A 12963-nucleotide genomic window follows, 5' to 3' on the forward strand; every position below is an offset into this window, starting at 1 on the left:
CGGAGCCTCCTCAGATCGCTTTCAGGATGAAACAAGTAGCCTTCTTCTGGGATCACCCACCACTAATGCCACACAGACCATGGTGGCAACACCCCTGCAAATCCTGACATTCCTTCTCAGGGAATTTGAAGGTCTGCACTCCCCCACTCTACCCCAGGGCCTTTTCCAGCACTTCCTTCTACCCCTGCCCTGTGCTATGCCCAACTCCTGGATGGTACCGTTCCTTTTAGGAAACAAGCCTATCTCTTTTCTAGTTTTACAAAGTTCATTCTTTTTTTTTTTTCACAGCAGGTAGCAATGACAGGACCCAGCAAGCAGAGGAAGCCAGGACTCCAGGGTATGTTTTGTGATCTTTTTCTTCTTCTGAGGCATACAGAGAGCTTGACTGTGTGAGCCCCAGCAGTTTGGGGGAGACAGAATAAAAAGAGAAAGGCAGGGTTAGTGTGCATGTGGGAGGGGGAATCCCCTGCCCTGTTCATCTCCTTCTCTCCTGCTTAGCCACACTGAACCCCATCCCACAGGGTTGGGCCAGTCCGTGGATTCACTACCCTACAAAGAATCTGGGCCACCAGAGAGCTCGTGAGAAAGCTAGAACCCCATGGAACTCAAGTCCTATAGTCTCATGGAAACAGAGAGGCCAAAAATCAAGTCTCTTCCAGAAACAAGGCTTAACCACACATGCCTGTCATCACAGCCCCTTGGTGGCTTAAAGAGGAGGATGGAAGAACCAGGCCAGCCTTGAGTACATAGTGAGTTCAAGGCTAGCTTGGGCTACTAGAAATATCCTATCTCAACAACAATGAAAGAAAAATCCTTTAAACATGGGGACCAGGGGGTTGGATTTATACTTAGCTTTTATGTTTCTATAAACAGAAACCTAGCTGACCTTTCTGTCGGATGCTGCCAGGGCCTCTGCCACTGCTTCTCACTGGGCCTCATGAACCCGATTTCTTCTCCAAGTATAGCTGAGAAGATACAAGAACAAGCTGGGTAAGCAACAGAGAGAGAAGGAGGAAGAAAAAAAGATTGGGAGGAGGAAAGACTTAGGGCATCAGGACCGGTACTCCTGGTTCAAGCCAGGGTGGGATGTAGGGGAGGATTTGGCTGTTCTGGGCACAATGACTGTGACCCGTCTTCTCTTCTTTGATGAGAACTCTAGCCATAGACTCTACTGGGAAGGTGGACTCTCACATATACCTGCTACGGTCTGCAACACAGTCCACGTGACAACGAACCACAGGAGTGGCAAACCCGCAAGAGTTGGACAGACCCAGTGCTGGGCAGGGCAGACTGAGCCGAGACCAGAGTCTGCTTGAGCCATCTCTGGCCATTTCGGCCATGCCTTGCATCACCGCTGCCCAGCTGCCTGGGCACCGCAGGAGAAAGGCTCCTTTCCCCTTCAGCAGCCACATCTATTTCTTTTTGAAGGCTGTCACAGCAGCTCTTCAAACTCATTTGACTGGGTTGGAGCACATCACACTGTCACTGGCTCAGTTTTCATTAGACGCCTGCTTCTCAGTTAGCCTAGCCAAGCAGAAGAATTCAAACACATGCACAAATTAAATCGACATCCAAACTCCACCAATATACAAAGCAATTTAAATGATATTCATTAGAGCGATGACAAGCCCTGATGAGGCTTTCAGGAGTTGGGTCCTTCAGCTTCTGCCGACTCGGTTTCATGGTCACTGAGGCGGAACTCCAGCGACTGTACCTCCATTTTTTTTTTAAGCTAAGAAACGGCTCCTTCCTGACACACCTATTTCATTCTCTCTCTGTGCTTGGCTTTCTTGACCCAAGCTTCTCTGGCCCCAGCTGTGGGCCCAGGTATAGACGTGAATCGAACAGTCACAAATACAGGACATGGCCATTAGGACTCCTTTTTTCTCCATAAATGGTCCAATTAAACCAGATTTCAGCGTCTCATAATTTCATTTCAGTTGGCCTGGGAGATCTCTAATTCACAATTATGATGGTCATAAATGTGTCCCGGGAATCCTGCTGTGGGGGAAAAAAATGGAAGCAAAGTGTTGAAACACCGTAATTTTTAAAAACATAGCACCCAAATTAAAAAAGTGCCCCCTTTTTAAAAAAAAAAATAATTGTGTGTTGGTACTGGGGTTGGAACCCAGGACTTCGTGCTTGCTTGGCCAAGTCTCTGCCATTGAGCTCCAGCCCAGTCTTATTTTGATTTTGAAAGGGAACAGAATAGCCATCTCACATCTGCCCAGGGATGCAAAGGAAGGGGATCAGAGGCTGGGGAGATCTGCAGAGTGGAGCTTCCCATGTCTGAGTCTCCAGCTCGGATGTGGCTCGATCCATCACCAGCTAAGTAAGGGAAGGCACATCTTTAGGCTAGCTGATATCCTCGTCAGGGGGACGGGCAGCAACTGCAGACACCAACGCCTGGTGCTTCTGTTTATAATTTTCTGCTCAGGGTTAATTGTGTGTGTCCTTGGGCTTCGACCAGCAATATTAGCATGTGAGAATGTGGCATGCACCCATATTGGCAGAAGAAAGATTCCTAGAAACACTCACAGACTGGAAACACAAGTTCATCATCAAGAGGCGAAAGGTCTGGCTTAAGAAGTCACCTTGTCAAAAACGGCAGATGTCACCTGACACCTTCCCATCATCCTAGATCTGTGATAGTCAAAGGAGTCGCTGCCGGCCACATGTGACTGCTCAGCACTGGATACATTTTGGCTTGTACAATATGAGAACCCAGTTGTTTAACTGTACTTCATTTATATTTGAATACTTACCGCGTGGCTATTGTCTGCTACCTGGTGGCAATGAAGTTTGGATGGCAAATAACAGCGGAACCTAGGTTCAGGGAGATAACTGTGGATCTTAAATTGTAGAGGGGTCACCTTGTTGGCCACCATGAGTGATTTATTAATATATTAGTTCATGACATTATACAAAGGTGGTAGAGAGGCAGTTCCTCTGATCTATTGTTAGATTGATTTTACTTTAACAGCACCTGGCTTCTTAGAGTAGAGGTAGGGCATAGATCCCCCAAATTCCTCGCCTCTGGAAGCAGCTTTCACTGAAGCCTCTTCTGAGATCCAGAGCTGTCACTGGGCTGAGTCAGCCTTGGGCTGTCTGGAACTGGCTCAACCATCACAAACTGTCAGGCAGCTAACCAACAACTTGGCACATGCATTGTCTTGGCAAGGTAGAAAACATGGTCTCCAAACCTAGAGCACTCTGGGCTGGATGCCTTTGTAACTCGGAACCTGTCTATTAGAGGGTTTTCTTGCCCTTGAGTCGTGTGTGTGTGTGTGTGTGTGTGTGTGTGTGTGTGTGTGTGTGTGTGTGTGTGCATCCTGTCAAATTTATAGGGACAGGAAAAAAAATGGAATCGGGGAAACCAAGCAGATTCTCCTGTGGGCTTGTGGGACTCAACATAGTGCTAGGGAGATAAGAAACCCCCTGCAAACAAAATCAGTGTTTGGTGACCGCCCTGTCCTGACACAAGGGGGCTACAGCATACAAGGGGGTTAGCATTTTCCAGAGTGCTGGAGCAGCTGCTGCCCGGCCCCAGATGAGTGAGAACTAACCATTCCCTGTTTCGCAGAAGGCCATCAATACCTTGCAAAGTTAGGGACGATGTGAGGTTCTGAGTGTCTTTTTGGTATTTCTCAAATCTGCTGAAGGCATAGAGGGATCCAGTGAAACATGAGCTCCAAAGAAGTGTGTATTTCCAGGTTGCCTTTGCCAAAGATTACACGTGCTTACTAATAAATCCCTAAGGAGAAAGGAGGTTAGCGTTTCTATTAGCAGAAGAATAACTCTCTGGTGGAGTGAAAATGGTAATTTCTCCATTAGCTGGAAGGATAATGGCTATTATTTTTAAAGTTAGAGTATTTATTATTGAAGAGTGGGGTTGGGGTTCACTGTTTCCATTTTTATGATAGCTTCCAATAACAGAGTGTTGTTTCTGTACTAAATTGTCAACAGAATGAAGCGCCATTACTGTGTTCCTATTTCTGGACCATGCAGATGAATTTATAAAAAAATAAAATAAAATCATTTAATTTTTTTATTAGGTAACTTAGAATTTCTGGAACACTCGATCTAGTCAATGCAGCCTTGTTTTCATCTGCCCCTGTGCCTTCCATCTTCACAAATCTGTTCCCTCAAGGTGGACCTGGGCAGCAAACAGGCCTTCTTAAATTCTATGCAAATTGTCACCATGTTGTAGAACTGGTAGAACTGTGAGCCTACCAGCCTACAGTGATCTGGCTCAAGAGGGAATCCTCCCTAGGGTGCAAAGGCTCTGGCCTGAGCTCTCCCAGGCTGGCCTTTTGAATGCAGGGCACCCAGGGGGGAGAAGTGCCTTCCTGTGGCAATCAATAGAAATAAATATATTCCCTTTTGCGGAATGAAAACTGAATGGAGGTCCCACGGAGGCTAGGTCCCCATCATCAACCTTCTCGAAGTTTCATGTAAGGTTTTGTTTAATTTTAGAATTCTTGCTGCCTAAAATTTAAAAGATACATCCTTGATATTTTTGCTACATGTTGACTGCAGCGAATAGCTAAGATGTGGCATATTGATTTCTTGTTGTGAATTGAGCTGTTCAAGCTCCATTTAAGATTTTCATCTTGCATGTAGCCCTGAGCACATCATAGCACCATAAATTAGTTAAATTGCACATTTATCACAAATGTTATTTTAAGATACTGCGTAAATGTGATGGCTGGAAGATATACCATAGTTCTATAGTGAGACTGAGCTTGGGCGGGTGAGGTCAGGGTCACCTCCGCACCTGTGATTAAAGGCCCCCTCCTTCTACAAATCTACCCTCTGCCGGGTCCACTTGCAGCCCTTCTTGGACACCCATTCCTCCATTTACTTTTTCTGTTCACATCAGTCATACACTGTGCGGTCAACAAAGAGCCTGGGAATTCACTTTGGATGGTCTTCTTCGATTTGGGGCCATAACGAGCTACCATGTAAAGGTCTTCTTGCATGCTGCGTATGCCATCGCCAGGCCGGGGTTTGGTAATTTGGGAGAAAGTGGCTTACCTCCCAATGCTAAGAAGATGCTCTTTTTTTTTTTTTCAAAGAGCTTGCATTCAGTATCTCCCCTTACTAATACACCCTTGGAGTTCGAATTAATTTTGAGTTTCCATTAGTACCAGCAGGCCTTTCATAGCTTGGAGTCCAAGGTGCCAACTAAGTGTGTAACTCACTATCTACCTTGGCTATCAATCTCGTCTCCCCCCCACCCCAAAATTGAACAGTCCTGATAATAATCCCGGGGGAGGGTGAGGAGGAGATGCGCAGAGTGTTGGGCCCTTCTCAACTGTGAAGAGGGGGGCTCCACCATCACTCACACAAATCCCCTCTCCCTTCAAGCCACATGGGCCCTGGTGATGACGAGAGTGTTGTCAGTTTAATCTGTTAGATGCAGGACTTTGGATTCTAATAAACCAATGCTATATTTAACCTGCGAAAAATTCAAGAGTGGAAATCTGGGCTTCAGGATGCAAAGATGCAGAAGGCACAGCGAGGCGCGGTGGGGGGGGTAGTCTCTGCCCCCCTGAGCCAGGTTCTAGGATAGTAGCAGGTACCCTGGTGGAACATTCATGCCTCTAGGTAGAATCTAAAGAGAGAAATGGGCTAGCCATGCTGGAGGCAAACAGTGGGCCAGACTCAGGACCCAGAGGCAAAAGACTCTTCTGAGGCTCTGCCCTACCTGTGTGTCCAAGTTACAAGGTTGGAGTGGAGTTCTTTCTGAAACCCGAGAGACAGGGGAAGAGAGAGAGAGAGAGAGAGAGAGAGAGAGAGAGAGAGAGAGAGAGGTGTGTGTGTGTTACCGAGAGAAAATAGAGTAGACAGTACATTTGGACTTGTCTTGACGGAAAGGGGTGGAGAGCAGCAGGAAAAACCTGTGGGCGTGTTGCCGAACATTTTTGAAAGGGCTTAATTTAAATTTTTAATAAAAGAGTATCTTTTTTTTTTCCCTTCAAGTTGAGGTGTTTTATGTATTACATGGATGTATCACATTTCTCATTTGTATAATTCTAGGTTAGGAGCTCCGATTCTGCCTAACTGCAAGACTAGTTTGAATATAGTAATAAAGGTATTTTACAGTTTTACATGATGTTCTCAGCATTTTGTTGGAGTGATTTGCCAGACCCAATAAAAGCTTGTGATTATCATATAAATGCTTCCTTCCTACCCTTGCCTTGGATGGGTTCAGTCTCCCTCGGCCCCTCCCCCACTGGGTTACCTTTGGCTGCTTTAAACTTGGGCAGAACAGGTGATCCCAAAGTCCGAATGCCTGGCTGCTCTCTGCTTCCTGATCTTTTAAAAGCTTAAGTTACCAATAATAAACCATTATGTGCAGAATATCTTAGGGACCTTTCCCTCAGCCTGGGAACACTACGGGGGCACCCAGAAGGGAGACCAGACCCACCCAGGAGAGTTATCCAGTGTGACCCGGATGAAGCTTTGACCCTGGAGATTTTATTATGACACCCCTTGCCCACGGGGGGTTCTAGCCTCACCTGCATCTCTCCTTTCTTTCCAATCTTTATTCCTTGGGGAAATGCTACACAAGCCATCTCGATTTCTTTATACACACCAAAGTTCACTAAAACTCCCCTGATTTACGCGCAGCTTCCAACTGCCAGCACCTGGCAGACACAGCAACCGAGTCAGTCATAAACAGATCGCATACAATTTAATTTTAATGTGCTCGTTAGTCGTAGCACATCTCAGACATAATTGTGAACGCAACACAAAATTATAGCAAAAAGACAATTTTAATGCTGCCGTAGAAAAGAAGGTTTATATGAAGAGTCACATCATGGTGTGCCATTGTCGACAACAGAACAGGGCACAGAGTGCGTCACGGTGTCTGTGGTGCTTACATGCCAATATTTTATACATAGGTTCTCATATGGTGTCAGCTGTCAGTTACTTCTGCAAATTAACCGCCAGAAATGGAGAGGAACAGGATGACTTGGAGAGCTGGTAACCATGGGTTACCTTTCATAAGCCTGAAGATAAAACTGCAGTGTGGGGTCTTGGGAGAATAATTAGGAAGGACAAAGCAAAGGTACTGATAGAAATAAAAAAAAAAGGAAAGGAAAGAAAAGAGAGAAAAAAAGAAAGAAAGAAAGAAAGAGAAAGAAAGAAGGAAGGAAAGAGCGAAAAGAAGAAAGAAAGCATCCCACATTATGAACTAGCAACCAAGAGGGCTTATGAATAAGTGGGGGAGGCTGTCCCACAGAACACCTCATGACTTTAAGCAAAGGATTACAGTACAAACATTTTAAAGGCTTTATCACTGTTCAGGAAATACAGTACAAGTTGTTGGTTTGTTTTTTTTAAATTGTTTTTTTTCCTTTTCCTATAGACTTAACCCTTTGAGCACTGAGTTTATTTTGAGCATCCTTTAATTTCTAATAAATACCTTTAAAGAACCATGTGCAAAATAGTTATGATGTCTGCCAGGGATGGATTTCCTGGCCTCCAAACAAATGATAATAGAATGCTAATAAATATGTATAATTTAAACATGAACCCTCTATCAATATAGATGTGCCGTATAGCAAAACAAACATCATACCTTGCTTTGAGATAATGCTTCTGCATATTTTATAAATGCTATCTGTGGAATTTTCTGTATAATTTACAACGTTTGCATGTAAAAAAAACAACAACATAAACCTTAAAAAAAGAAAAAAGATAAGGAAATATACACTATACAGAGGCGTGGCTTGTGCCCAGAGTATAGCTGGTACATAAAACACTTGTTATAAATGCAAGAAAGAAAGGGTCATTTAACCGGTCACATTTTTCCATAAGAGTTTGAAATCTATACAATATATACATCTATGTTTCAATGTGAAAATAATATTTCTTTTAAATTTCAAGGCGTGTTATACCCCTGCAGACCTGCATAAATGGAGGTTCCTATTATTCCTTATAACTAAGCTGGTAAGGAGTTTAAAAACAGTTTTCATACATTATTATTATTTGTTATTATTTTGTGTAATTATTATCTTTTTTTTAACCAAATTAATGCAAAAGTGCTTCGTAGTACTCAGAGGGCTAAAGATGAAAGGGTGAGAAATGCCAGCACACCCAAATTTCATGGAAAAAGTGTGCCTGGTTTCATTATAAATGCTTAATTAAACTGTCTGTTAATGCATGCAGCTTGAAGCATCGAGGGGATGCTCACAATTAAATCCCATTTACACAAAGTTCCAAACACTTAGCACTGCGTTTTAACCTTCGTTATTTTACTAGTAATAACAGCTGATTCTATGCACCTCTCTATTAAACACTGTACAGTTATACCAAACAGTCCAGCCCGGAATGATGCTCTGCAGCTAACATAAGAACATGTGCCAAGAACAAGAGAGAGGGGCTTTTTAAGGTGCCTTCAGCATTTCCCTCCAGTCATTTCCACCCTGGAGCCAACGCTACTGCTTCTCCAGCTCGGAAACGAACAGAAGGTGGTCTTCTGGAGATTTCCCGTGAGTTTTGCTAAGGTGAAGTTTAACGGCATGCTTGCTTGCAAAGGTCCGATTGCAAAGCTTGCACTGATAGGAGGTCCCCAGGTCTTCCTCCGGGGAGGACGTCACCAACTTTTCTGAGGGTGACTTGGTTTGTGCTATTTGATTGTTAATCTGTTCGGTGGACAATTTCGATAAGTCCCGTAGCCGGAAGCCCAGATGTGACTCTAGGTGGCTGATGTACGTGGAAGGAGTCCTGATTTGTGACGCACAGTCGTTACAAAAGAACACAGGGTGGCCAGTGTCCAAGTTTTTGAGGAACTTTGTTCCACCTGTCCTCCGAAGTTGGTATTTCACATTGGCCAGCCAGTGGCTGATGGTGGTCATGGAGAGCCCCGTGAACCTCGAGATGTGCATGCGCTCCTGGGGGCTCAGATCTGACATGATGTATTTCCCTTCGGATGTCTGCCGGAGACTGGCTGCAAACTGGGCCTGCAGGATCAGCAGGTGCTGAGGGTTCCAGTTTGACTGGCGGCCTTTCCTCTTCTGCGCTGGAGTCGACTCCTCGGCCTCTTCCAGGGTGGCTCCGTCAATGTCAGACTTCTCAGAGATGCTGGAAGGAGTGGAGGATTTTGACGTGTGGCTCTCTGTCAAGTTCTTCAACATATCGGATATATCTGACAAGGCATTCTCGCGCAGTGGCGAGTTTGACATGAATGATACGACGGCAGATGTCTTTGCCGTTGTCACGGTAGATGAGGACGTTGCTAGGGATGTGGACGTGGAGGACAAAAGCCCTGAACCTAAAGAGCAACCTTTGTCACTCTTTCCTTTTGTCAAGTCTATGGGCTGGTCATTGTTGACGTGGTAGAAATAGCGGTCCAGATGGTCCGCCTTCTTGGCCTGAAGGGGTGGTGGGGTGGCCACGGCTGCCTTCTCAGCTAGACTGTTGCTCATCTTGAAAAGCATGCTCATGGGGTCCAGCGCAGGCAGAGAGGGCTTGGCAGCCTTCCCCAAGTGGATATTCATGACCGACTGCAGGGCACTCAGGGGGTTCACAAAAGGCTGTTCTGGTGGATGGTCCGTGATGATGGCCGTGCTGCCGCTGAGACCTCCGCTCAGAGGCTTCACCAGCTCCTTGCCGTTCTCCACCGGCTCTGCAGCAGGGCTCACCTCCTTGCACCCATCTCTTGGTGGGCTGGGGCTGTTCTCCTGGCTTTTGAAGCCACCATCACTGGAGGCCTCCATCTTAATGGGCTCACTCTGTTCACTACTGCAGGGAGACGGCGTTGCCCGCTTGGGTGGCGACATTTTGCCTTCGGGCTCTTTCATTTTCTCCTCAACTTTGGCAACTTTCTCAGTGACTTTTTTCACCAGTTCTTCCATGGCATGAAAGTTTGTCTTGGGCATGGGGGAGGTCTGGCTGCTGGGTGGAGAGACCAGGGTCTGGGTTTTTGTAGGAGACACGATTTCGCTGTTGCCAAACATGGGTTTCAGGGGTGTGCTCTTCCCTGAGGAGCCCAGGGACAGCTTCATCATGTTGGGGAGCTGGTAGGCGGCATGGATGCTGGGGTAACCCCCCCAGCTGGGAGTGCCATTCTGAGCCTTGTTGATGGCGGACGTTACTGTGTTTTCGAGGGATTTAAGGATATCTAGCCCCCCTTTAGGGCTCTCTTCTAAGTCATTTTCAGTCAAATAGTGGTACTTGGAAGAAATGTCATACTTCTCTTCCTCCTCACTGCTCTTCTCTTTCTCCTTGGGTTTCTCATCCATGATGGCTTTCTCCTTGTCCACTTCCTTTTTGACCTCTACAGTCAGCTTTGGGGAGACGCTCGCAGGCGTGCTGGAGGGAGATGTGAACGTGGTAGCTGCCAATGGCACTGACTGGACCTTCTCATCCAGCAAGGTGGTGATGGTGGGTGTGACAGGCGTCTCCATGATGGGCTTCCCCTTCTTCATGGCTGAGTTTGTGACTTTGATAAAGTGGCCAGTGACCATCATGTGGGCTGTGAGCTCCTGGAGGGTGTCATGGGAGCTGCCACATTCCATGCATTTGAGGATCTGAGATTTCCGGGCCTCAAAGTGCCATGCATAGCTGGCCCCATTCTGGTGGCCGTACCGGTTATTTGGCGTGATATAAGGATTGGAGTTCTTCTGCAGGGCATCACTGGTGTCAGACAGGGTAGCTTTGGGGGTTCCACCTGTGGAGTCGGGGGAGCTAGGCAGCTCCAGCTCCAGTGAAGGTTTCTTCCGAGCGGCAGGGATGATTTTGGCTGCAACGGGTGTGACAGGTTCCTTGAGAGGCACTTTTTGGTAGTGTTTAGTTTTGATCATATGGACGCTCAGGTCTTGGAGGGACTCAAAGGAGTGGCCACAGTACATGCACTTCAGCACCTTCTGAGCATCTTCCTTCCCTTCCATTTCCAACAGAGACCGCTTGCGAGGCTTGGACCAGCGCTTGGGGTTGTTGTTGTCGGTCTCGTGGTTGTCATCGCGGTAGTGACCTGTCTCATTCATGTGCACCGTCAGCTCCACCAGGGTATCATAGGCGGCGCTACAGTCTTTGCAGCGGAACTTGCTGGCACCGGTGAAGATGGAGCCATACAGCTTGCTGCTCTGGCGATACAGCTGCACGGTGCTGAAAAGGCTGGGCTCAGGCAACATGCGGTTCTGCGACACCTGCTGCAGGGTCTTCGCCATGGCACTCTGGTGCCAGTCGAAGCTCCCGCTGCCGCAGCTACTGCTGCTGCTGCTGCTGCTGCTACTACTGCCACCATTGTTCTCCGAGGAGGGCTGGTGCAGGTTCAGGTTGAGGTTGGACCAGTAGGAATTGGACAGGAAGTTGTTGTACACGGCCTTCATCTGCTCCAGGCTATCCGACACGGTGGTGTCCTCCAGGGGTACCGGGACTTCCTTGGTCTCCTCTTCATTCTTGATGGAACTACTTTCAAAGTCAGCCATCCGGTCACTGGTCTCGCTGATGTGAGATTCGCTGTCCATTTCGTGACTGGAAAACTCAGCGGCTGGTGAGTTCTGGTAGCTTGGGCAGGCCTTGCTGAGTTCCTTCTCTGGACACATGTACTTGGCTGAGGGTTCTCCATCGGCCGCTCGCTCCTCAGGCTCTATGTCATCCTCTACCAAGGCGGCTGCCTTTAACTCATCAGAAACATAGGCTGCCATGATCACAGACGAGAAGGAGACACCAGAAGGTGAGAACAAAGAGGAAGAGGAGAGAAGGAAAGAAAGAAAGATTAGTAAGGATTGAACATACCTAGAATACGTTCTCGGCTCTTGGGAATGCGGCACATGAGATGGGCACATTTATTTGTAAAATTAAATAGTTAAAATATGATGTTTCTTTGGAGCAAAAAAAATCTGCTCTTCAAACATAATTTGCCACCTTATTCTTCTCAAGGGGCAACAGCTTGAAATTAAAACTAAATTTGAAATTAATGAAGCACATTCTGGAGGTGGCATTCACTTCTAAAGTAATAAATTACTTGTATCAACCTCAGAGACAGCAGTTCCTGTCTGTCAATTAATATGTCTTATGCTTCTCCTACCTCTAACGCATTTCCTAACAGACAGACTTACAATTTAAATTAAGCAAGCATTTTTTTTACTCATTACAATTTTTGAGGCTCAGTCTTTAATAAATATAAAGTACAGAAACATCAATAAGATTTTTACCAAGTAAAAAGAAAGTTTGTCAATTATAATAAATCAAAACCAAGGATTGTGGCTTTTTCTCCTTTTCTTCTTCCTAGAAAAGTAGGTCTAAAAGAAGCCCAGGCTAAGTTTCTTGCCAGGGACGGAACCTGAAGTGTTCCGGGGAGAGAAGACAGTGAGTAGCTACACCCCAACACTGGCCCTGTTCCCCACATACTCAGTCACTACCCCTCCCAACACACACCGCTGTATGGAATTATATCAGAGCAGGTTCAGGGAAATTGGTATGCGGAGCTCACTCCTGCTGTATAAATATATACAAGACCTGCTGGTGGACCTTACAAATGTCAAAGTGTTTGCTCTTTAGACTACTTTGTCAATATTTACTCAGAACAGGCTCCATGGGTATCCTACAGGGATTCTGTCTTTTTGGAGGCCTTGTACTGGGAATGGGAAATCCAGCAGGCATTCTTGAGCAGGTGGACAGCGAGCCCACCATCTAGAAGTCTTAGAAGAAGCCCTAGCCTTCACGGGTAGCATGGAGCTCTGGGAACGTCAGCGCTGACGGGACACTGTGATGCAAGTTTTCTGTTCTCGGGTGATTCTATAGCTTGGTGGTTTTAGGTACACTGTGGTGTAACCGGCCTGCGTGAGCAACAGTTTTAAGCCAAAGGAGAAAGGGAATGGGGTGGTGTGGGTGATATTTTTTTTTTCATCCCATGGATACAGGGTGTGTGGCACACACTTGTAATTCTAGCCCTGGGGAGGCAGAGGCAGCAGAGTGGGTTGGAGGCTAGCCTGCTCTACACAC

At 46.4% G+C, this 12963-nt stretch overlaps 1 protein-coding gene across 2 annotated transcripts in view; it reads right to left on the bottom strand.

Annotated features, from left to right (window-relative positions):
- Positions 1-6769: 6769 nt before the first annotated feature.
- Tshz3 (teashirt zinc finger homeobox 3) overlaps positions 6770-12963 on the bottom strand; it is a 78225-nt gene continuing 72031 nt past the window's right edge. For both annotated transcript variants that reach the window (XM_041644898.1, XM_041644897.1), the window contains exon 3: positions 6770-11656. In XM_041644898.1, the coding sequence (XP_041500832.1) occupies positions 8451-11656 (3206 nt within the window). In that variant the 3' untranslated portion in view covers positions 6770-8450. The remainder of the gene's footprint in view (positions 11657-12963) is intronic.

This window comes from Microtus oregoni, unplaced genomic scaffold, assembly GCF_018167655.1.
Source record: "Microtus oregoni isolate MIOR12 unplaced genomic scaffold, Mior012 000102F_ref0000329, whole genome shotgun sequence".
In the NCBI taxonomy this organism is placed as follows: Eukaryota; Metazoa; Chordata; class Mammalia; order Rodentia; family Cricetidae; genus Microtus; species Microtus oregoni.